Source organism: Thunnus thynnus, chromosome 3, assembly GCF_963924715.1.
Source record: "Thunnus thynnus chromosome 3, fThuThy2.1, whole genome shotgun sequence".
Taxonomy (NCBI): Eukaryota; Metazoa; Chordata; class Actinopteri; order Scombriformes; family Scombridae; genus Thunnus; species Thunnus thynnus.
In genome coordinates this window covers 22214335-22240041 of record NC_089519.1, presented here as the reverse complement: position 1 = coordinate 22240041, position 25707 = coordinate 22214335, and the positions used below count along the sequence as shown (strand labels likewise).

General features: G+C 37.9%; 2 protein-coding genes across 6 annotated transcripts in view; one reads left to right on the top strand and one right to left on the bottom strand.

Moving 5' to 3' along the window:
• The window catches only part of primpol (primase and polymerase (DNA-directed)), a 6777-nt gene extending 3163 nt beyond the window's left edge, over positions 1-3614 (top strand). For 2 of the 3 annotated variants that reach the window (XM_067584772.1, XM_067584771.1), the window contains exons 5-14: positions 112-259; positions 341-443; positions 532-683; positions 838-1000; positions 1085-1170; positions 1293-1379; positions 1897-2005; positions 2092-2168; positions 2848-2894; positions 3039-3614. In XM_067584772.1, the coding sequence (XP_067440873.1) occupies positions 112-259; positions 341-443; positions 532-683; positions 838-1000; positions 1085-1170; positions 1293-1379; positions 1897-2005; positions 2092-2168; positions 2848-2894; positions 3039-3272 (1206 nt within the window). In that variant the 3' untranslated portion in view covers positions 3273-3614. The remainder of the gene's footprint in view (positions 1-111; positions 260-340; positions 444-531; positions 684-837; positions 1001-1084; positions 1171-1292; positions 1380-1896; positions 2006-2091; positions 2169-2847; positions 2895-3038) is intronic. The other variant, XM_067584773.1, reaches the window with a different exon arrangement.
• acsl1a (acyl-CoA synthetase long chain family member 1a) lies at positions 3445-25707 on the bottom strand. Of its 3 annotated transcripts, none has more exons than XM_067584770.1 (21): positions 25576-25707; positions 15424-15636; positions 13694-13808; positions 13538-13602; positions 13320-13421; positions 11834-11933; positions 11534-11709; positions 11265-11297; positions 11019-11070; positions 10853-10926; positions 9286-9363; positions 8176-8310; positions 7848-7982; positions 7105-7200; positions 6927-6999; positions 6678-6766; positions 6030-6146; positions 5793-5936; positions 5590-5691; positions 5431-5502; positions 3445-4783 (listed from the first exon to the last, which is right to left on the bottom strand). In XM_067584770.1, exons 2-21 carry the CDS (start codon positions 15616-15618, stop codon positions 4643-4645), a joined length of 2094 nt encoding a protein of 697 aa, XP_067440871.1. In that variant the 5' UTR covers positions 15619-15636; positions 25576-25707; the 3' UTR covers positions 3445-4642. The 3 variants fall into 3 exon arrangements, with proteins under 3 accessions (XP_067440871.1, XP_067440869.1, XP_067440870.1); XM_067584768.1 differs by lacking the exon at positions 25576-25707 and adding an exon at positions 18031-18164; XM_067584769.1 differs by lacking the exons at positions 9286-9363; positions 25576-25707 and adding exons at positions 9151-9228; positions 18031-18164.

Genomic DNA, 25707 nt, shown 5'->3' with positions numbered 1-25707 from the left:
TTTAGCATATCGAATCTTTGCTAATTGAAGGGAATTAATTAAGTTGTCCAGCCACATTTTAATAGTTTGGTCTTTAGTTCTTTTCCCTTTCTGTGTTTTGTGCTTTGACAGTATGTTTGTGAAAAGCTGATGGACATTTATGGGATTGAATGCTCTGCAAAAAACATCCTCAATCTTGATTCCAGCACAGAAGAGAAGTTCAGCCGTCATCTTATCTTCAATCTCCAAAATGCAGTTTTCAAAGACAATATACATGTTGGTATGTGAAGTGTGGCATCGAAGCTTGTTACATTTTATTTAATATGTAATTTAATCATATTTGTTCTGATTTTTCCTGTAGGTGCGTTTATTCATGCAATTCTTCAACAAGTCTTGAGCACGACCAAAAGCGGAAGTTGTTTGGATGTTGAGATTAATTCATCAGCAGAAAACAGTGAAACAGGGTTTGTTTTTTAATCCTATGAAAGGAAATAATCTCATTTACTCTGCAGTCATCACTATGTGTAACTTTTCTCAATGATGCACTGACAGCAGAGCACATGCTGATCCTGAAGTGAAACCAGCAAAGGCAGACGAGGAGGCTGAAAGTCCACAGACAAAAAGGTGTAAGCAGGAGGAGAGAGACCTCGGCTTCCTCCGAGTGAAAAATAAAGATGGCCAAGATTGTCTCTTTGTTGATCTGGGTAAGAGAAATCCCAAGCTTGTGTTTGTCCTTTTTCACCCTTAGATACATGCAGGTACATAGCTTAATTCCTACCCATGAGCCTCTTTTCACATATACTCCTCTGTATGAACGTATGGATTCTAATTATAATGGTTATAAATTTACAAAAACAGGAGTTTACACCAAGAACAGAAATTTCCGCCTTTACAAGTCATCAAAAGTGGGAAAGAACGCTGCCTTCACTGTGGCGGACGACAACAAGTTCACTACCAAACCTGAGAAGGGTATTTCTGCAGAGGAAAGCGTATTCTTGGCTTCATTAGTCTGTAATTTGAGGTATGTTGAAAACACTTGAATATTTTTCTGTGTATTGTAAATATTATTTCTACCAAACTACAACTTATTTCTGTATGTTGTCAGCTTCACAGGTCAGAGGATTCTTATGTGGGATGTCCCAGTAACAAAGGAAAGTAAAACCACAAGGCCTCAATGCCAGCAGGAACCAGGTGACAAACAGACAGCTCTGTATTTAATAATCAGGCAGCATATAATTATGAATATTATTTATAGTTTTTGCTTGATATTTTTCAATAGCTTTCAGTTATGAAACTTTTTCCTACATAATAAGGCACAATCTCCGGCTGCCTGTCGTCTCCTCACAAAGAAGTGGATGACTTTGTGTTAACTGTGGTTAAAAAGGACGGCGTACAAGGAAGTAAGTGCTTTGGCTGATACAGAATATCCTCCTGCAAAACATCTGTCAATTTTAAAGCATTTCACAGGACATTATACATTTCTGCTGTTTTGTAGCAACACTGAAATTCTAAAAAAAAAAAAAAAATTATATATAACATTTTATTGCTGGTTAATATACCATTATAATATGGTATCATCTCAAAGTCTATTCAAAAAAGTGATATAGCTTGAATTTGTGTTTTCATCTGTTAAAAGCTACTTTAAGGTCAAATGTCAGATGTGTCTTAGCACATGTGATCGCTGTAGATGAAAGAAATTAACAATTAATGTTCATACTTGTTTGATCATCCTATACACAACTGATGTTATACAAACATGTTATATGGTCAAAAATATTGTGATGTTTAATGTTTCACCCTTTGTGTGAAGACATGTTGCTAAAAGCATGTAGTGTTTGTCCCCAAACTATGCAAAGACTGATTGTAAGTGTATCAGTAACATCAAGACAGTCACGTCTCTTATGTTCACATCAACAGGCATCAGACGATGGAACTACTTTGCCACTGAACAGCTGCTTGTCTATGACATCGCCAAATACCGCTGGTGTGAAAATGTGGGCCGGTTTCATAAAAGCAACAACATTATGTATGAATGTTTTCCATGTCCTGTAGTATTTTGTCTCTCTGTGTTTGTGCTCCATCTGTTTGACTCGGTCTCGTCCTCTTCTGCAGGATTGTTGTGGATCTCAAAGAGGAAGCTTGGTACCAGAAGTGTCACGATCCTGAATGCAAGAACTTCAGATCCTCAAGTATGTCACCATATATAAAAGGAAAAATACAGAAAGGCTTTATTTTACCATTTTATACTAATTTCCAGGTCATTTTCAGAATAAATTGCAGGTATTTAACAGTTCATTTTTAGGACATTTTAAAGAGACGGTGGTGCAATTTGATACAAATTATGAGAAAAAAGAAAAAAGTGTTAAATTGGCTTAGATGGCAAGAACCCACTCATTATATTTAGGCTCATACATAGTTGTTAATTTGTGCTAGTTGTAAAATGTGCTCATTATTTTAAGAAACAACCTAATATGCTAATATGCTGTTTGACACATAAAACTACACACTGAAAACAAAGTATTTTCTGTCAGTTTAGGAATTGTTAAGAATCTAATTTTTTTTTAGAAATTTTGCAAATTAACAGCTATGAACCCAAATATAATAAATGGGCACTGACTAACTAAACTAACACTTATTTCCAGTTTTTTTTTTTCTTGTAATTTGTACCAAATTGCACCACCCTCTATGTAAAATGTCCTAAAAGTTACCCAAATTACTCAAAAAAATTCCAGAAAATAAGTATCAAATTAAAGGAGCTGTAAAATAAGGTGTTACCAATTACAATAAATTGTAGAGTCTGTCTGGGGTAGTGAATAAACTACAGGTGGTGAGACAACTTGGCTGAGCTCAACATTTCTCATGTTACAGGTTACCCGCTGCCACAGGAGATCTGTGTGAGCTACATCATGACCCTGGTTAGTTTACTTCATTTCTACCATTTTCATGACTGAGAGAGTCAGAAAGTCAAAATCCTGCCTGTGCTGTTACTGCTCAGAGCTGTGATGTTCTTCACGACATGCAGCAGCCAGCGTGTGATTGTGTGTTGTGTTCACTGACAGGATGAGGAGGACCAGGCATACATGATGGATGACGCTGGCAACATTGAACCCAGCCAGACACTGAAGCAGGCGTCACTGAGCAGAGTGTGTCCAGAGGAGGGACCTGCTGATGCATGGGCAAACGGCCAGGATGACCGGGACTACTTAGAGAGCCTCGAGGACTTTGAACAGAACAGCGGGGAGATCTCGGATCAGCTTCTGCTCAGATGCATGGCCGATTTTGATTCCCATTAGAAGGTGATGTTATTTCGCACTAACAAGACAGCATCAAATATACTTACTGATGCACTTTATTGAAATTTTTTTGTATTAAATTGTAACAAATCAATATGGTTTTATATCAACCATAATATACTTTAATTTAAATGTGTTTCCGGTTAAAAAAAGACAAAACTAAATAGCAAAGTTTATGAAGAAAGTGTTTATTTGTTACAGTTGACAAATATAGATACTGTACTTATAACTCCAGCACAAAACTGCACCTTTGCCCTTTTCTTATCATAGATTCCTTTAAAAAAAAAACAAACAAACTGAAACAATATGGCTTTAACTGTCAAGAAGGCCTCGACATAATTAGATGTGCGTATTGATCATAATTCAGTCAAAACATCTGAACTCACAATGTCAAGCAGCTGAAATGCTGCTCCGTTCAACGTAAAACTGCTGGATTATCGACCATCAGTGAAATGTTAATGCAAAATGCAGACGAGGACGTGGAATTAATTTTGAAAAAACTGACTTGTTAAAATGAACTGTGATACCACTATCGGCAGATATTTGCCCTGAAGACTTGCGCATCACACAAATGGCAGTTTGCAGCTTTATCCTGCAGCTTGTGGCACTGAAATTTGAAAGGACACCTAAAAAGTATAGTAACATTCAATATTTCCCATGCATTGTTAACAGAAAAAAAACAAAAAACCAACCAAAAAAGACATAACATCTGTCGAGCAACATGGTTCCCAATAGGCTTTTCACTACATTGTGTTGTAAAACAGGCTTATTGGCCGTCCTGTAGCCTGCAGCTTTGAGAAACATGGGAATGCTGGGAATTAATAATACAGAATATCAGGCATGATACAAACACATATTACTTTTCAGCAAATACACTATTTACAGGTTTAATGGTTACATTAAATATCAGTTTAAATAGATAACCAAAACATTAGTCTGGTATATAAATAGGTAATATGTGTCACTGTTGGAAAAGCATGTTTAAAGTCTCCCAGCTCCCAATAATGAAAAATGATCAGAAATGTGTTCAGAGGCCGGACGTTTCTGACCATCAAGTAGTCAGATTTTTGGCAGTTAAGGCATGAGCAAGTCACATCTCCCCTTTATGTATTTCAACCCTTATCCTTGGATAAATAAAACCAGTAACATGATGACAAGTTCTGAATTATCAGCCAGTGACAGCAGCAGAAATCTAGTGGTACAATTACAAGATGAAACTGGAACAAAACGTTTCAAACTGAGATTTGTTCAAAGGCAGTCTCCACAAAGTTGTCACTGGCAGGGAAATAGAGGGGTGTCCTCTTCAATAAACTATTTGGTTCTGGCTGTGCTCTACATGATTGTAACCTTCTCTACTTCTCGATCCAAGCTCACATCTTGATTTTGGCATAAAGTTCATCAATCTGGTCTCTGAAGTAACTCCGGAGCTCGACCCTCTTGGCTTTCAGGGTGGGCGTCAGCAGGCCGTTCTGGACAGAAAACATCTCAGGATGTAACATGATATCTCTCACCTGCAGAGGGAGAACAGAGCGAGAGAAGAATGAATGACACAGAGAGTGTCAAGTAAGGGTACAAAACATGATTATTTTCATTAACGATTAATCCACTTATTAAAGGATAAGGCCGGCAATTTTATATATTTCTCTTATTGTCAACAAATCTCATGATTACTGTGATTAGTCTTTGGAACCGCTACTAAAACTACCGTCGCTGTTGCCTTTAGGGCGAAGAACATGAGATTTGTTGGCAATAAGAAAAATATAGAAAATCACAAGCCAGATCCTTTAATCATTTGGTTCATCAAGTGTCAGAAAATGGTCTGTATCACAGTTTCCTAAAGCTCAACATGACGTCTTCAAATTCCTTGCGGTCCGACAAAGAACAACAGTTCAAAACCCTTCTTTTTGCTAGTTGTCAAACTCTACAAAGAAAAGCAGCACATCCTTAAAATTGATAGGATGTCACTATGGGATGATGATTTATTTTCTGTCAATCATTTCATCCCTACTTTGAAGACAAAGAAAATATAATTATTACTGAATCAAATATGTTGCATTTTTAAAAAAGTTTTCTAGTGATGCACTAGATGCATCAGAGTGAAAAAAAACAGAACTTGATGGTATTTTGATGCATTAAACTCAAATGTGGTAACAATCACCTGTTCAAAAGACTTGAGTCCTGCTTCTTTGCCCAGCCTCAGAATGTCCTCCAGAATGGCGCTCTTTACATCCTAAAAACGGTCAGAAAAATGTTAGCATGTATAGAAAGTGGGGCTGCATTTTTTTTTTTTTGGACTGCTGATGGTAACAAATCTCACCTTGTTTTTGCACAGATCAGAGTAGGATCCTTCAATTCCTTTGTTCTTGGCCCAAATAGGTAAAAAGTCAGGATCAGGTACCACGACTCCCACCAGACATGCCTTTAAAATACAACACCGACAACATGAAGATAATATAGTTCAAGTATTAGTGTAGATAAAAAAACAAAACAAAGATTGATTAAGATTAATGAATTACTCACCTGTAAACTATCACCATGAACAAATATCTGAGCCACTGGATCACTACGATTATAGACGGTTTCTATTTTCTCGGGGGCGATGTATTCTCCTTGTGCCAGCTTGAAAATGTGCTTCTTTCTGTCAATGACCTTCAGAGTGCCGTTCTGCAATGAACCAGATGAGAAACATAACAACGTTAAGCCACTTGGCTTCATACGTTCGGTACAATAGTCAGAGATCATCAGGGTTTTGCTTACAGGAAGCCATTTCCCAATGTCCCCTGTGTGCAGCCATCCGTCCTGGTCAATTGCCTCAGCTGTCCTCTCACGGTCTTCCAGGTATCCCTGAAATACATTTGGTCCTTTGACACACACCTGGCGAGAGAGACAGCAGGGGGGGAAAAAAAAAATTACATTTACAAAGAGCAGAGCTTTCTGGCACCAAAGCATTTCCCATGCAATGTACAATATTTTTATGTGTCATTTTTGTTTGATGTTTCATATGATATTTGTGTTTTATGATTTAATCTGCCTTCTTTACCAACCCTCACTGCATTGTCATAAAGTGTTTGCCTGCAGCTGTCTGGTTTCTTTTGGTTCTTTTCAGTAAATCTGCCTCACATGCAGCTTATCTTCAGAGATAAAAATAGTGTTCATCCAAATGCAGCAGTAGGGCTCTTAAGCATGCTTTTAATAGTTTTTGAACACAAGTCAAATTGTATGGCAGCACTTGTTAGCGAGATACATTTATTTTTTGGTCTTTGCAGGGGATTTGTTGATAAGTTAAATGGAAAGGTTACAAAATTCTGTTTGTAGAATGAAGAGTCATGTAAGAAGTTGAGGGGCATAGATCAGTTTTCCAGCCCAGTGTTTGTATTTGATTGCTACTGAAGCAGCACTCCTCACCTCTCCCTCTCCGTTGGCTGCCAGGTAATTCATTTCTGCCACATCCACCAGTTTGACATAGTTGCAGGGCAGAGGAGGCCCGACGTGACCTGGGGACACAGAATAGTCAGATTTTAATGTTATGATTCAAGCAGCCTTCAACATACTGTGTTAAATTTCTCTCTTTCTGAATATTTCTAGTAAAACAGATGTAACTGTGTATATTTCACTTATTGCCTACAATATATCAGAATGCACAATAAATGTTACCGGCTGTCCAGTCTCCAGGCATCGACATGGTGCACCCGGCTGTACATTCAGTCTGGCCGTAGCCTTCATAAAACTGTTGAGTGCAGGGCAGATTTTTAGTGACATTTATGTTAAAATTTTAAAAGGTTACTGATTAAAAAGCCTAGATAGAAAAGAGTAACGTCAGTATGCGGGTCACCTGACAGCCCAGAGCAGCTCGTAGGAATGTCAGGATGGTCGGGGACACCGGTGCTGCTCCTGTAATCATGAGCCTCACACGTCCACCCAGGCTCGCCTGCAGAGTGTGAAATAAACGGCAAAACAACTCAAGATGGTTGTATGATTCCAAAGTTGGGGTGAGGGTTAAAAATACTGTGCAGTGACAATTTAACACCATATCCAGTGAATGTGGGTTTAATTTCTTTGAATGACAGACGAATGTGGTGTGTCCATATCTGCTTAACTTTAAGGCACTTCCATATTATGAAGCACCAAGTTGGACATATCGGAGCTTTCAGAAAAATCCAGTTTTCCCAGTTGTAATTACAATTTGGACACGTATGCTGTTTACAAGTCATAAACTTGTAATTATGATAACGCCAATATAACATGAATCTGACATCAGCGTGTCAGATGATTTAATATTAAAATGACTAAAGATAACTTGCCAAATATAATTGGTGAAACTATACAGTCATGAGTTCATCCAACATTAAAAAAAGAAAGACATATTGTGCCTTAAAGAGCTTAACATGTATGTGTGAGCTGATTTTGTGACATCACAAGCCAATTGTGGTCCAGTACACAACTTACACAAGTGTGACGTAGAAATTTGAGGCCTCCAGTGCACAAACACTGAAAATTGACTTCTTATGTATAAGAAGTATAAAGTTTTAGACTGGAACCAAATCGTAATGCTTTTAAGGATCGTGTCACCATTACCTGTACTTTCTTGAAGATGAGTTTGTCCCACATGCTGTCCTTTCTGACCACACCGCTACGAAGCTCTGCCTCCTTCCTCCTAAAAGCGAAATCAAGCAGCCATCTCTTCAGTGGCGTGTTAGCTTGACCAAACACCTGTAGAGAAATGGAAAACTTATTGTAAAGGCCTCTGCCACAGAGGACCTTCACAGTTTACAAGACTAGGCAGCAGCTGACCATTAATACCATTATTAATGACACAGTAGTGAATGTAAAGTATCTTTAAGTAACCTTTATTGAACTAATATGTCAACAATATAACAACAACACGACCAGATATTAGTCTGACCTTATCAAACATGCGGTTGAGGAGACGTGGGACCACAGGGAAGACTGTTGGCTGCAGCGTTTTCAAATCATCCATCAAAAGCCGAATGTCTCCTTGGAAATATCCGATACGAGCCCCATGGATGAGGATGACACCCTGATGAAAACACAGCTGCTTATTCTTCCATATGCAAATTAGCATTTTAGCCAGAAGGTGGCATTGTTGTGGAGATTTCACTACACAATCATTACTTGTTAAAAACTGCTGCTGTATTTTTCACATTCAGAAGCAACTGGCTGTTCCACTGTGTTATCTTGTTATCAGAACCCTCTCAAACAAATTAATAAAAGCAGATAAAGAATGACATGAGCATGCGTGTTATAGTTTCATAACACCACAAACAGATTCTCACTTCCTTTGAAGCTGCATGGGTTATTATATCATATGTGAGTACCTGTACCAATAATATACTTGAGTTTCAGTAGATACCACAGTGCTTCTTTTTTGATACCTTATTTTAAAGATTATAAACATGTTTTTTCTATAAAACTCAGCTCACAAATAACAATGAGCCAAACTTCATCAGAATAGGTATTTTGTTAACACAAAGCACATTTTTTTATGATTTCAACAGAGATATCTGATCAAAGAATATTAATTTCTTTCTATATTCTGTGGTACGGACACATGTTTCAGTTGTTGCTTAATAACTATTGAGATTCTACACCCAGCCATGAAGTTGTAGAAGTTAAGTATGTAGGACATTGCTATGACGTGCCACTACCTTTAAAATATTATATAATACGGCTTTCAAATTTCTTTGCAAATACATTTGAGGGAACCACAGACACAACTATAAGCAGTCAGAGGAAGCCATAAGAGGCCTGGCACTACTTGCTTCTTAACTATTCTGATAGTGATCCTTTATAACTCTTTTAACTCTACTTATGATTTCATGACGCAATACATCTGAAGATAAACAAACCCATGACATACCTGCACAACCCTCTCAAACATATGAGCTAGGGGGAGATAGGATACATGAATGTCATGAAGGCTCAGCATGCAGTGTACCTGCAGAGGACACACAAAACACATGCACGTATGCAGGTCAAGCATGGCATACTGTACCTCCACCACCCTCTCAAACATATGGGCCAAAGGGAGGAAGGAGATGAGCACATCTTTAGTGCTGGGCTTCAGTGAGCCCTGGACGTCGTACACAGGGGAGGAAGAGATGTGAGAGGAAACAGGAAGAACAGGAAAATAAAGAAGGACAAGGAGGGTCAACCTGGGTCACACAAGGATTTTAGATTTTAGGCTATTTGGCTAATAGTTAAAAGCTCAGATTTTATTTGATTCGAATCACATAAATGTAAAGGTGTATGTTTAATTTTCAAAACAGGAATAAAGATCTAACTACCAAATATAAAATCCCAATTGTTTTTTGTGCTTTCTATAATATTTGTAGTATAACAAAAAAAAATGAAATGTCCTTTGTAAATAATGCACTAACCATAGTTAAATCATATTCAGTTTTATTGAGACCTGATGCTTTGATAGAATACTGTCTTTGCATCTTTACTACAAAGAGCTCCATTTTTTCTAATCTTTGATGTTCAATTCTAGTATCTTTGTAAGAGAAATAAAAACGTTTTTAACTTGAAAAACATGCAGAGGAAGTGGAAGTACTTTTTTTTTTATCATGTTTGAAGAATGGCTCTGGGGATGACAATGTCAGTTGGTCAGCCCACCACTTTGGTCCAGACTGAAATATCTTGACAACTCTTGAATTGCTATGAAATTTTATAGACATTCAAGGTTCCCAGAGGATGAATTTTATTTGGTGAAACCCTGACCTTTCCTCTAGAACCAAAATTAAGTTGACATTTGTGGTTCAGATGAGATGGGTCCCCATGAAATTTTATATTATATTTAACAGATATTCAAGGTATCTAGAAGATAAATCCAACGACTTTGGGGAAACTCTAACTTTTCCTCTAGCGCCACAAAGAGGTTGACCTTTAAGTGATTTTTCTTTATTGAAATAGCTCAACAACTACTAGATAGATTGTAGTGAAACTTGGTACATCTGCAAAACCTTTGATTTCCTGGCTTTCATCTAGCACCACCATCTGGTCAAAATTGACTGAAATTTTGTCCAATACTGTCTATGAGCAGAAACCTGCAAAACTTAAGTTCATTCATTCTTCTTACATTCCCATAAGCCTCAGCTGTACTGTGTGTCAAGTGCTGATCAGAAAATGTAAGCATGCTAGCATGCTAACCAACACATTGAACATGGTAAACACTGTCTCACAGAGCTACTAGCATGGCTGTAGACTAGTGCCTGCAGTCTTCCTCTCAAGCCTCTCAGCCTAACAATATGAGTGTATCAACATTTTTATCAACTCCTGTCTTCTCTTATCTGGATATAGCAACACTAGAAGGTGAGATGTTTGATTTTTAATGATTAAATTAAACTGTAAGAGTCGGGGGAAGAAAACAAGGATTTTGAAAAGTAAGCGGGATATCAGTGGACATTACGCCCTTGCAAGAAATATTTTTGAAGATAGAGAAACAGAAGCATTTGTCTTGAAGCAAGAGGGTAAGAATCAGATATGCATTATTAAAAAATCGAGTTTATGTCAAGACTGAAATTGTATATCTTCCAAGTTTAGCTGTTGTGTTTGTTTACCTCTGTTATTTTAATGAAAGCTGCAGTGTTGGAGATGACATTTCGATGAGTAAGCATTGCACCTTTTGGGTTTCCTGAAAGGAAAATGGTGATAATGATTGTACAAAAAACCCCCCAACAAATCACATTTCAGAAAAGTTAAAGTTGCAATAATTTCTGTACTTACCTGTGGTTCCAGATGTAAAGCAGATAAGTGCGAGGTCCTCTGGTTTAGGGGGCTGTAATCAGATCACAGATCTACACTAAAGCATATGAAACCTGAACTGCTACTGCATTAAAACGTGCACATATCATATCATATTTCATTTTTCCTTTGACAGAATCCTGCTGGTTGCAAATAAATGATCATAAATGAAGCTGAAAGGTGATTCTCAGTTTAAAAGTTCAAACAAAGTGTGCTGTTCTTACTCACCACTGGGTCTTTGTGGTTTGTTTTACCTAAGGCCTGGAAAAAACAAAACAAAATGTACAGTGAAATACAGTGTGTCTCTCCAGGAAGTGCTGATAATAATCATGCTTTTCAAAAACACTGCACCTCAGGGCCTAATTTCCATCCAGGTCTAATCAGACATGACTGACGGTAAAACGAGTACAGACAAGACGATAATGTGGTAGAATTGAGAAATACTTTTGAACAACAACATCTATAAAGTCTTAGAAGATTAAGGGTGTTACTCTCACCTCAAACTCCTTCATGCTCAGGATCTCAACACCACACTCCCGTCCGCGGGACACCATGTCGCTGTCGAAGGCCTCCATGAGCACAATCGTCTTTACCGTTCGCCCTTTTTTACTGACACAGTCTAGAATCATCTGAGCCTTTTCAGGTATGTCACAGATCACTGACGAGATGGCAGCTGAAAAACACACAGCAACAAATTAACCACTTAGTTTGTGCCAATATCAGTGTCCTTGATCTAAAAACAGTGATAGCGCTGCAGATGGTGTGAGGTTATTGTGTGAAGGTGCCCTTTTGTGTACCTTTGTCGAGAATGTAGCCAATGGCCTCCGTGCCGAGTGTGTCGTACAGTGGAACTGCCACGAGGGAGTATGTGTAACAAGCCAGCTCTGAAGTGGTCCACTGAAAGACAAAAAAACATGTACAGACAACAGATTTATAATTTATAACAAATACCCAAATGCGGCAACTTTGAGTTTGCTCATCAAAACATTCCAAATAATAAGTGGTTTACACTGAACAGCTGACCATTATTATTATTTTACTTGCACTAAGAATGCTGTAAATGCCAATTTAATTGGAAAAAAGATGGCTCATTATTTTTCCAAACTCTTGGCAATGCTTCAATTATACTAACACACAGCAAAAATGTGTTATTTTAATAGATGTTGTGCAGCTGGAAGAATTGCCATCTCAATCACACTGTCCCCTCACTATTAAGTGAATAATTTCATCACTGTAAACTGACAGATTATTGGAAGTTTATACAAAATAAATTTTTATGAATTGTTTCAATCTACAGACAAATTAAGGGAGAAGAGACAACGACTGTGTCTGAAATTGTTCTGATTAGAGGACTATATAGTTTGGTGGTACTTGATCATCATAATGAATTGCTATTTAGTTTCATTTCCTTATATTCTTTTTTAATCACTGAAATGATGTGAGGAACAATTGAGAGGTCTGGAAGCAGGTAATATACAGTACTGTGCAAAAGTTTTAGGCGCTTTAGATGTTTAGATTCTTATCCATAATGCAATAATACCATCAGAAAGGCAACTGATTGGTCCCAAATTTATTCTGCAGCATGACAACGACCCCAAACATACAGCCAGAGTCATAAAAGAATTATCTTCAGCCACAGATTATATGCCCCAAACCCTGATCTCAACGACATCGAGTCAATCTGGGATAACATAAAGAGACAGAAGAACTGTGTCAAGTTCTCCAAGATGCATGAAAAACCGACCTGCCAAGTACCTTGAAAAAGTGTACTGAGGAGAACTGGTGCTGTTTTAAAAGGCAACACGTGGTCACACCAAATATTGATTTCATTTAGGTTTCTCTTCTCTTTACTGCACTTTGTATGAGGTTACTTGATAAATAAAAACAATTTATAGCAAAATATTTGTGAGCATCCTCACTTTATCTTTAGTGCCTTAAACTTTTGCACGGTACTGTATTTGTATGGCAAAATAAAAAACAATTTCAAATACCGTTCAGGTCATTACTCTCATCCAACACCTTTTTTCTTTTTACAGTACATGATAGCAGTTAGTGCTTAATTATTGACCATCAACTGAACTTTTCACATTACATTGTAGGATAATATCAGTCGACTATATAGGGTCTAATAATTCACATTGACATTTGGACAACAATGTTGGACACAGACTAACGAATCTTTGCTTAAACAACCATGCAACAGAAGTGCAGAGGCTGATGGGAAAAGGGAGGAATTAGAAAAATATCTATAAATACAAAAATTCAATAATGCATTTGTTTAACCTCTGGTCTGTTCTGGGAGAAGATGCCGACGAACTTGTCTCCTGTATGAGAGTGTCCTCTTTGAAGAAGAGCAGAGCCGATGTACTCCGCTCTGATTGCCACCTGTGCAAAACAAAACAAAACAAAACACACAAGTCTGCATGTTAAATTTACCGTGTCTCCGGTGATCGTATGTTGTTAAAAATAAAATAATTCATGTCTAGTGATCCACATCACACCTCTCTGTATGACTGCCACTCGTAAGGTTGGTTTGGTTTTCTCGATCCCAAACAGGGTCCATCATCTGTGAGGGAAAGTTAGATTATCACCTTCATCTTCTCAGACTGGAAGACTTGTGAAAATCACATTTAACGTATTAAAAGAGCAGCACTCACTTGATACTCTGAGCCCTCGTAGGAACACCTCATACATTGTTCGTGCATCATCGTAGTAGTGTGTCATGAGATCATCGCTGTCAGTCAGCACTGACCTTCTTGCACGTTCTCCACTCTACAAGACAAAACATGAAAAGTCACGACTGACTGAACCTTCCACACCCCTACATCATGACACAGTACAATGTTTCTCTAATTGTCAGCCACTATTCAGCTGTTCAAAAGATTGAACAATTAAAAAAATATTGGAGGATTTTCAGTCTTTTCTGTTTCTGTTTCTTACTTTATTTTGTGGTAACCATTTGCTCGGGCAAATGTGTTTATTGACAACATGAATCCTGTGTACTAATGGTTCCCAACCTTTTTAATCTGACAACCCTATCAGATGAGCTCCAGTACCCCTTCATTGCCACTACTCACCATTCAAATGTGTCCATTTGAATGAATTTATTGTTTAACTTTATTTAACACTATTAATTATACAAAATTGGATATTGTTACAATTATTTTTTTCATCTAAAGACTTACTGATCCTGCAATTGTCAGTGTTTAGACTTCAGTTGGTTTTTGTCTTGTTTCAGTAGGTTTAGTCAAGTTTGCATTTGTACTGGGTCTGAAAAACAAAAGCTGCACATTTGAACTATTTTTTCAGTACTTTATCTTTCTGTTTTGACTTCCCTGCTCGCTTGCTAACAGGTTTTCATGCACTCTCAGGTTGGTTGGAGGTGTTCCCCTGTGTGTGACTGGCTTATTGTAGCCAATTTGTAATCCTATTTGTGTGTTTCTTTTCCTCCTAAACACACATATGTAGTACAGTATATATCTACATATATTACATGTTTTATTTACCAAATCATAATATCTATTTTTGTTGTTGTTGTTGTTGAGCTCCTCCATAATCTTTCCATGTGCACCCTGGCAACTACAGAAGTACTGCTGGATGGAAATCACAGCTCTACAGGAAGCAGCAGTTGTAGTTTGTGCTGAAATATGCACTAATGTATATTAAAAGTCGTATAACTTTAACACAGATGTGTAAGATTTGTACTACTGTGCAGATGTTACAATCTTTGAGTGAAATCTTTGAGGACTGCAACACATTTTTATGAGCACTAATATAATCATAAGATTGCAAACTGGGATCATATGAGAGAAAATTCAGTTTTTAATTGAAGTACACACACCATTGCCACTGTAGCATGACTGTCACAAGTCTGCCTGATCTCAAATTGTTGCTGTTACAAAATGATTGTGTAGGGTGTGTCTTGTGTCTCGGTGATTAGACAATGACATATTTAAAAAAAAAAAACACTAAGTGTTGTTGAATAATTATAAAGCTGTACTGATTATTTCCACTTCCCCAGCACAGCAAGCTTTAACTAGTCTGAGATAAACCTTTTATCGCTTCAAATGTGACAAGAAGTGAGGCTATCAGGGCTCGTAATTTGAAGAACTGCAACGAGGTCAGCTGTGATTAGAGTTCCTGGAGGGGATCCCATTAACATTCCTGCTGAATGAGGCCTGCTGTCTCGCTTTGTTTTGCATTCCAGTAGTTGGATCACTTTTTCCAAAGTTGTAGGATCCGTTGCGCAGGAAAGAATTTATCCAGTTTCTTTTTTTAAATATTACAGTAATTGGTAAGAGTTTGAAAAAAGAAAATCAATTCCTGACAAATATACACTTCAGAGAGTATTACTGGAAAAGAAAAGAAAAGAAACAAGATCCCTTACTGGTATTTCCAGTGACTGCTGGCCAAGGTCACAAGGTGGTTTGAGGGCTTTTGGCCGGCTGGCAAACCAGTAGGTGGTGATGGCAGCGAAGGCACCCATGCCCATGAGTGTGTTGGCGGGCAATCCGCGCAAGTACTGCCGAATTTCATCCAGCTCGGGAATCCGCAGCTGTCTCAGGACTTCCTGAGCCTGCATGGCTGTTGTGCACTGACCCTGCAGGAAAACAGAGAGGGGAACATTCAATTTGGAAACTTTTAGTCTTAATTCTGCACTAATTTTCTTGACTGGAATCAAGACTTGCTTGATTCTGGAAATCTATTTGTTAAGTGTTTTGTGCCATTTTAAACATTTCTCATCATTTCAAAAGGAAAATCTCCTGTGTGAAAGGTCTTTCAGTTTATTACTGTACTACAGAGTTCCTTAAGGATATGGTGATACAGCAGGATGTGGTACTTTATCTTTTTTATGAATGGGTCTATTGTTTTACACCATTACATAACAAGAGGGCATGCTTAAAGTTACAGGCCATTTACTACGTCTTTGTCTACCTGTAATACTTTTTTATATTATTATAGATTTGTTTTCTCTTTTTTTTTGCATTTATTTATTGGATAGGTCAGCAGTGAATGTGCAGACAGGAAACATGTGAAGACAAAGTGGAGTATGACATCCAACAAAGGATCCCTGCTGAATCAGACATGTATACGTTGCAGTTATGTGGTATTGTCCACCAGGACGCCCAATTTCGAACTTTTCTAAACTGTTAAAATCCAATACTTATGGCATCAAACATAGTTTGAACCAAACAGCTGCTCAAACTAAAAAAAATATCCCTATTAAGGATCACACAAATGTGATATTTCGTTTCTAAGACTTCCATTTCTTCCTGGTATCTAACAGCAAGCAAATTTCACTATAACACAGCTCTGGTATGAGCATGTATCTGGCACAAAGATGTAATGGTAACAGAAACATACAGTAAAAATCCAAATAAAGCTTCAAGGACAAATCCACAGTGAATCATACAGAGCAGAGTGATGCAGCAGCAGCAGCAGCAGCAGCAGCGTTCAGCTCTGTGAAATCAGTGATGATCCACCACTTCAAGAGTTACTGCCTCACAGATGTGGAGTGTTTCAAATCCAATGTTTTTTAAACATTTTTATATTAACAACAACAAATCTGAAGTAGTTCAGTTTGGCCCACCTCACTACAGAAATCTTGGCTGTAAACTAAACTTGCTTATTTGTTTTATCTTAATTGTATTACGCATCATTAAGTTTCCTTTATAATTTAAGGTGAACATGTTGTAGTAACGTGTTGATTGAAAAGAACAAGAAATGTAAGACCTTGAATGAGACATTTTTATTGACCGCAACCTTTATTTTTAGAGATATTGAATAAGCTATATAAATCAATAAAACTAAAATAAAACTCTTCAGATGCAGATCAATCAAAAAATTCAGAAACACAGCCGTAACACAAATTCAAGCAGTTCAGAAATACGCTGCTGAAAAACACGTAATTACTATGTTTGCTATTCTTTTTCTTCCGCTCGTCCACAAATGTTGTATAAAAAAAAAGGGAGATGTGCTTTCCCATCCTAACAGCTGTCCACTTGGAAACAAAGACACAGGAAGGAAATATGACTGGCCGCAAACATTTTCAAATCGCAAGCCTCCACAGAGATATAAAGACACAACCACAGACACTGTACACACAAAGCCAAACAATACACCACTCATTTTTGAAGGGAAGGGACGCTTTGAGGTCAAGATGCTTTAGCAATGAGATCACTGGGCTGAAACCACAGTCTTCAAAGTCCTTGAAATAAAGCACTGTTCAACTAAAATCTGAACATAACCTTGAACTGTCTTTTAATCACATTTTAATATAAAATGCAAATTAAATGAGCCTGAGGCAAGAAATACCTATCTAAACTATTCAATTAATATCTTTAACTAGCATTTCTTTTCCAGTTCTTCCACCTAAAATATGAAAATACATCAATTTAGTAACTTATATCTCAACATTTACTGTTTTTTTCTCCTGTTATCAGACCATGCAGCTTCATGCACACCGTGTAAACTCATTTGACCCCTAGATTGGAAGGTAACACCACCGTAAGTAAATGAACAAGTGAACAACCAACACAGAGGTAACAATTGACTTCTCACCTACTTCTATTATTAACACTGAGCCCATGACAAACTGGACTGGTGCCAACTGGGGTAAAGTACTTCTGAAAAGCTGCTGAACAAGCTACTTTGCTTAAAATGAGATGGAGATTATACAGGAATTACACCTGCAGTACAGTAAACTGATGAATGTACCGAAATGAAATCAATGACAGTATCTGCTTTCGAGCATCACTCAAAAAAGTATCAGGAATCCCTATTAAAGCATTATGGATCTATTTATCCTCTGAAATATCTAAATTAAATCTCAACAAATGTTCCATTCAGTCTTACAGGTGTCACCATTAACTGCTATGAAAGGCGAGTAAGGATCACTGCTAAGTCAGCAAACAGGACAACCTCAAAAGCAGCTAAATGGATTTTGTAGAAGTTCAGAATTTATCATTAAGACAAAATAAATCACTGTACTCACAGCCGCACAATGTGTATAAATGCGTAGAGGTAGGAACTCTGTCCAAAAGTGGAGAGGTGTAGTTTATCTGTAAGACCCTGGGCAGCACAAGTTGCTATTAGCAGGGACTTGCAGTGACTTCTAATAGACCTCTGAGGTTCTCACAACTATGAATAGCAGAAACACGCCCCGTCCAAACAGAAACACAGACGCACGAGGCAGGCGTCACTGCTAGCCTCTCACTGGAGCGCAATTCAAACAGCAGGTTGACTTAAAACCACAAGATAGACGTTTTTTGTTTTACATATATATATCTGATTTCCAACTAAGCCTTTTATCTACTGTGATATCTACTGTCATGACTGCAACCACATGCCAGGTGTTCATGATAATGTGCAACAGCGCCTGGAGATTCAATCTAGATTGTGAAGACTGATTGAGAACGAACAAAACGCTGAACTTAGAGGTTCAAGTATTTTCAATTTCAATAACATTTATTCAAGAGTGAATGGCCAATACATTATCACACTTTATCTGAGCGCACTGTGTGCAATTCTTGCGTTGCTGAGCGTCCAAACTGCTGAAACTATTCCAACAAAACAAAATCACACACTAATTACAGGAAAGTTTGTGTGTTCTCCTAATATTTACACTCTTGTGCAAATAAAAATTATATCAAATTATATTGACATACAGTGATAAATGGACAAATCAGTAATCAATCCCAGTTAATAAACTACAGCTGAGACAACATATTCAAGCATTCTAAATTTTCACAAGACAAGTGAAAACTGTGGACATTAATATTTCACAACGGGATTTGTACATTTCCTGCTGAAGTTGTCAGTTGGAGTAAAGATTTGCAAGTTTGGACCAGCTGTCACTACATCAAGCAAAAAATACATGATTTTTTGTGAAATGTAACAGAAACATGTGTTACAATGTTGAAATATGTGGATGGGCCACACATAAAATCCTCTCTCACGATATGCAAGTTTATGTCATGATATTGATCATGATTTAGTAGTTTATAGATACAATAAACAGACATGAATTTAAGTTTGTGGGTCATCCAGTGAATTAAATACCTGACAAATCAAAATATATCATCATATCACCAGCCCATACTGAATGATTAGTCAATCAACAGAAATAGGCCTATAACATAAATCATTTGAGTCATTTATTAAATTACAAAGTAGTTACTTTTAGGAATATCAGGATGTGCTCACTCTTTTGTTTGATCTCATCACAAATTCATTATTTTCGTTTTTTCTTACTCTTTGCTGCACAAAATAATCCATTTTAACAAATGACGTCTGTTTTTGTCATGATTCTTTACATTTTACAGACTAAACAATCAATTGAATGAAAAATCTTCTGAGTAATCGATATGAAAAGAGGTTTCAGCTGCACCCCTACTCAATGTGTGTGTGTGTGTCTTTATGACAGTTGACCAACAGCAGGCACATGCCACTGGTGTCATACTTGGCTTAGAGTAGTTGGAGGCAAAAGGTACTCCAATGCCCCCACCACCACCCTCCAACACCACCTCCACTCTCCATACTTGGCCTGAGAAGATGACAAGCCAATGGCAGAGCTGGTTCGCTAGTCACCCCACACCCTAGCACACGCAAGACACCGGAAAAAAAAAGGGTTGAAGGGGGGGGCGGGGGTTAAGGCAGCTGGCTCATCTGACACATAACAGAACATCAAGACTAGCTGCCTGAAGCTCAAGAGAAGACTACAGCTGTAGTTTCAATAAGAGCCGGCCAAAACCACAGCCAGGAAGTAACACACACACACACACACACACACACACACACACGCACACACACATACACACACAGTTGGTCATGTTGAAATCCTCAGAAATGTTGAAGTTCCTCTTTGCGGAGTGGTACGCTGAGAGAAAAGGGATGTCTAGTCGGGTGTTGAGCATTAGGTCAACTGATTTAAGCTCATTATTACAACCTTATCACTGGAGGATTAGCACACAGAGCCTTCAAACACACACACGCACACACACACACACACACACACAATATGTAATCCCATTTCAACAAGACGGCGACTTACAGATCTGAGAAGCGACTTTCTCTCAGCAGCTACATGCATCTGCGTAATATGATATACAGTATGTCATGTGCAGCTGAAACAACTAGAGGATTAATCCATTGACAGAAAATTAAAAAGGCAGCTACTTTGATAATGGATTGATTGTTTCAGTCATTTATCAACACTGTCTGATTCCAGCTTCTCATTTCTGAGGATCTGCTGCTTTTCTTTATCTGATGGGATCATAAACTGAGCACATCTAGGAATATGCTGTACATGATAAGCAGGTATATGGGATGGATGACATTTTAGCCGTGTCTCATCCTGAGAACAAATCATATAAACCAGTCATTTTTCTTGTTTTTACAACGTATGGAAGTTTCTTATTGTAACAACTCATCATGTTATAATGAGAAATGTGTCTTGCTTTAACCAGATGTTGTGTAATAAAGGAAAAGTGTTGTCAAGAACAAGATAAAGTTATATATAGTTGCAACAAGAAAGGTTCCTTGTTTTAAGGAGAAACTGAGCAACATGCTGCTGTAGCAAATTAACGGCTGACAAATGTAATAATTTGTTGCAGCTCTAACGTCTATCTGTAAATCAGTTTCTTCTCCACATCCTTGATGCGTGTCAATGATTGTCTGCTTAATATAGCTTACTAAAAAGGAAGAGAACATATTTTTTCATCTTGAAACCAAACATCTTAGCCTATATCTGACTTCTGCAAAAAGGGTAAAAAAAAAACACAATCCAGACATATTACAACATGCCCGTGCAATCTAAACTTTCAAATTCTTCAAACTTGACGACAACTTCCTGATTTGCAGGCAAGAAGCTGCACACTCACTCTCTCACTATTGATTCTGCTCTAAAAATGAAAAATGTTGACGTGTGAAATTCATGAGTTATCGACTTAATGGATCCTGTTGTGGTTGGTGGTAAGTTTCTGCCAACTCATCGATTATTCAACGCTTTTTAGTACAGTGTGTCATGAAGGAGGCGATGTAAGTAGCAGGATGATTCAATAAGTTCCTGTGCGAATCCATTTCTACATATGTATGTGTTACGCAAAATCGACACATTTCTCATTATAATATGATTGTTGAAAGTTGCTGTAATAACAAGACACTTCCATATGTTGTTAAAACAAGAAAAAGATCTAGTCAACGCCTAAGAGAAGATATCATAGCCAAGATCGGCTAGAAAACTTGGCAATGACTTTGATTAAGTTTTATTTTGTATTTGGGATGAGACACAGCCAAAACATGATCCATCCCTTACCTAACAGGAAGCATTTCACTGTTTATCACTGAACGGCTGCCGGATGATTGTTTATGCTTGTGGTGTCAGTGTGACACCTCTCATCTGCTTCTTCCTTCTGCCTGACTCAAGTCCATCCTCCTCCGGTCATACTCACGAAAGGCTGACCTTGCACAAGAAGTCCTTGCTCAGGATTGCAGGTCCTGACCTCAACGGTGAACTTGCACACACTCTCCGTCACATGGCCGCACGGCGGAGAAATGTTTGGGGGAAGGGAGGGTGGAGGATGGGATTTGTGAAGTGGAACAAAGGTCACACGCACCCGTCAACAGCTACCAACACAGCATCAGGGCACATGACCTCTACCACCAGGTCACAGAAAACATTGCTGCCATTTTGAAACTATTTTTCAGGACATGCAAAAAAAAAAAAAAAAAATCTGTAAGTCCTCTAACGTGATTTTGAGACACTGAAGATTTTGAATACGATAATTATTCAAGTTCTGTTGCCCTACAACCAGGGCTGCAACTGACGATTATCTTCATTATCGATTAATCTGAGGATTTTTTCTTAATCAATCATTTAATCTATAAAATGTCAGAAAACATACCAATCACCGTACCCTGAAGCCTAACGAATGAAATCTTCATATCAAGTGTCCAAAACGCCGAAATATTCTGTTTACTTTCACATGTTTCAAAGAACAACCTCACAACTCAGAAGCTGGAGTGAGAAAATGTTTGGCATTTTTGCTTGAAAAATGACGATTGATGATGATCAATTATCAAAATAGTTAGAGAAGTAAGTACAACTTCAATTAATCAACTAATTGTTTTAGTTCTACGTACAATGCACCTGTCACTTTGCACATTTGGGTGTGCAAGAATATAGCTTTTTAGCAGCTGTGCAAGATAAACATGACATATGAAGTACTTCTGGTGTTATCTCGAGATACTATCAGCACCTGAACACATATTACACTCAGTAAAGTATTAGGAAACAGGACTAAACAGTTGACTGTAAGAGCTTAAACAGAGAAAAAGATACGAGGCCAGCTTTCCATCATCATACTCCCAGGTTGATAATTTATTTTTTTTTATAACTGCATGTTTCCCAGGAATGGGATGATTTTTTCGTAACTGTCTGATATTTTCCAAGAAGTTGCGTTGGAAAATCACTTGGTAGAAACAGCATTCACAGTAATTCATTCTTCTCTTAACACTCCATACAGAAGCGTGATAATTTGAGGCTGGTTTGTTAAACCAGAGCCTCAACTTGCTGACTCACATGACACTTTTAAATTCAATTTAGACAGTTAAAGACATCAGGAAAAGGTGGTTGGGATGACTTTTCTAAATCCTGCCCCGAGCTGAAGTTCCTGCTTTTAAAAAGGGCCCCCGTGTCAGAGCTGCTCTTGACTGTTGTGTAAACATGAGCTAGCTTGGTATTTATCATAGTATCTAACCTCAAAACAGGCAGGCAGGCTGATGCTGGTACTCTCAAATAACCAAAGCAGATTGACGGTGTGTTCCTGAATCACAAAACCACAAAGTGTCCTTCTGTTTCCTCTAATGAAAGCTGCTCCTGTACTCAAGGGCAGAAACACATGATTGCACGGTCACTTTTCTATCACCCCACGTCTGAAGTGTAACTGTACTGCATGGCTCAACATGCATTACCTAACCTCTTAAAAATGTTGTTTAAAAAAAAAAGTGAGGAAAATGATAAACTGCACACTACATTCCACAGATTCCTGAGAGAGGAAGTTTGCCATAAAACTCCTCCGGTGCCAAGCGCACCTCGCCAAAGGAGAAAATCCACTGATATTTAGCAAATACAATAAATGTCGTCCACACATGTGTCTGTCAGTCAGATTTTTCATTCACGGATTTAAGTGCCAACAAACAAGCAGAACATTAAAGCTATAATTAAAGTTAAAGAAAGAAGAGAGCTTCCTGATGTGGTGACTGAATGTGTTCAGTTGTGATCTGCTTTAACATACTTAACTTCGTTATAGAGCGGGGGCTCCTAAACTTAGTCATAATACAAGAAGTGCCTGATCACCATCTGTCTGTGTGCTAACTCCAATCCGACAGTTTCTGTTTCTGTCTCTGCCGTCACAGGAAATAACTAACAGCTCAAGCTTTCTGAATAACCGTTGTTTTACATGCTCAGTGTAGAAGAACCATTCAAATGTATTTGCAAGTTTTACTTTTACATACTGAACACTTTTGCTCACCCTTTTCAAATGCGCATTAAGAGTTATAGATTTACTGTAGGCTACTGTTCAGGCAACCACTGGTTTCCATTAATTTCCATATGGATTAAAAAGCACTTTGCAGATTATTGAATCCTGTAATCCATCACAGTAAACATCTAATCTGCATTATTTGTGTCAGTGTTACATAGGGTTGGGCAATATTTTGATATTATATCGAGATTGTGATATGAGACTAGATATCATCTAAGATTGTGGATATGTGTCGTAATATCATGATATGGCATTAAAAGACAACACGTCTTTTCCTGGTTTTAAAGGCTGCATTATAGTACAGTGATGTAATTTTCTGAATTTACCAGACTGTTCCATTATTTGCTTTTACCCACTTAGTCATTATATCCACATTACTGATGATTATTCATCAGTAATCTCACTGTGTAAATATTTTGTGAAAGCACAAATAGTCATCCCTAGAAAAGTATTGCAATGTTGACATTATTTGGTCAAAAATATTGTGATATTTGATTTTATCCATATGGCCCAGCCCTAGTGTTACATTGTCTTTGTGTGGCAACACTGATTCGAGCCTGAACAATAAATCACTCTGGCCGATCTATCAGCTGATGTTAATTGTAGATATGTCAGTATTGGTATCAGTAGAAGTAACAAGAAATTGCAGCACTGATATGACAAAGACAGAGGGGCCCTGGTTTGTTGCATGTCATTCCCCATCTTTCTCCCCTCATTTGCTGTCATTTCTACAGTCAACTCTATAATAAAGAGTTCAAAAATGAACCAAAACATCTTTTTTTAAAATGCCAAAGATGTGTTTGAGATTATTTAGAGGTGTCTCCATTATTAGAGAATTTTTCCACCAGAGAGCGCTGACAAGTCTGCTTTTTAAAAAGGATAGTTAGCCTAATCATTTGGGAGAACACTGATACCACTCTTGTGTTGTTCAGTAAATATGAAGCTGCCTCAAGCAGATATAGTTTAGCTTAGCATAAAGCCTGAAAACAAGAGGAAAAACGGAAACGGAGCGACATTTGTGACTGACAGTTAGCTTCCGGGATTCTCCCTAGTTGCTTGGCAACTGGTCCCAACCCAGAAACAGTCTGATACGTAACCCTTCCGAAAAACAGCTAATTATCTTGTTTTTAAACTATAAATGATCTTATTAAAATGTTTGTTTGAGTGTGTATCCAGAACGGGCTATATTTGTTTGTATTTGTTCGAAACGTGTAAACTGCCTCATTAAATCAATGATAATGTAGCTAACTTTGATAGAAAACGAATACAAACTTGGTGTTCACTGTGATAGATAGTCTAACATTGACCCAGGCACGTTTAGATTAGATTTTGAGCTCAAACATGAAAAAGCACCAGCACACTTAGACTAGAGGGATAATCTAACTTCCTCCTTTAAGTGTGCTGAGGACTAACAGGGTCAGACACAGACAGTTATATGGCGGGGATGCAATGACATGCACTTGGTAATGCTCTCATTTTCCTTTTTTTAAACTCGTTATAATCTTATTTCATCAACGCCAACTACACTGGCGTCATCGTCCAGGGCAGGTACACAGATTAAACAGAGATTAAATTTAAAGTGTTCAAAACTACGTATCTCATTTGACTTAGTGTCTAATCACGCAGCCCTGATGCTACGTGTCCATATATCTATTTAACGCTATTTAAGAGGACGTGCACACGGGTTTATCAGCGACAGATAGAAGTGATGAACACACTATTCTGATTAATACACAGGATGTTGACTGAACATGATGTCGATGTGAACATTGTGAGCATAATAAGAAAGATATGAGAGGCTATATGAGGAAATACAAAGATATAAAACGTGGCTTGACTCTGGTCTATTTTAAGGCAACAATAAAAGCGAACAGCAGCTGGTTTCTAACGGCTCCTTAACGCACCCTACGACTAAAGTAACTCTATAAATATCTTACAGTCAACAATAATATACTTAATACTAGAGTTTTTAAGAGGCAAATGTGTCCACAAACCTGTGTACCGCAGCAAATCCGGAGACTTCAAATCTGACTCTTGAAGAAGCAACAGCAGCAGCAGCGGGCTACGTTGTTTTCAGCTGCTGCACCTCAGCCAATCAGAGACGGCCTTCCATGTTGTTCTGCCTA

Coding starts and splice junctions, on each gene's coding strand:
- acsl1a (XM_067584770.1), bottom strand. CDS start 15,618: ATGCAGGCTCAGGAAGTCCTGAGACAGCTGCGGATTCCCGAGCTGGAT. Junction 13,809..15,423: donor AGCAGTCACTGGAAATACCA/GTAAGGGATCTT, acceptor TTTGTCTTGTAG/AGTGGAGAACGTGCAAGAAG. Junction 7,983..8,175: donor TCAACCGCATGTTTGATAAG/GTCAGACTAATA, acceptor ATTTCTCTACAG/GTGTTTGGTCAAGCTAACAC.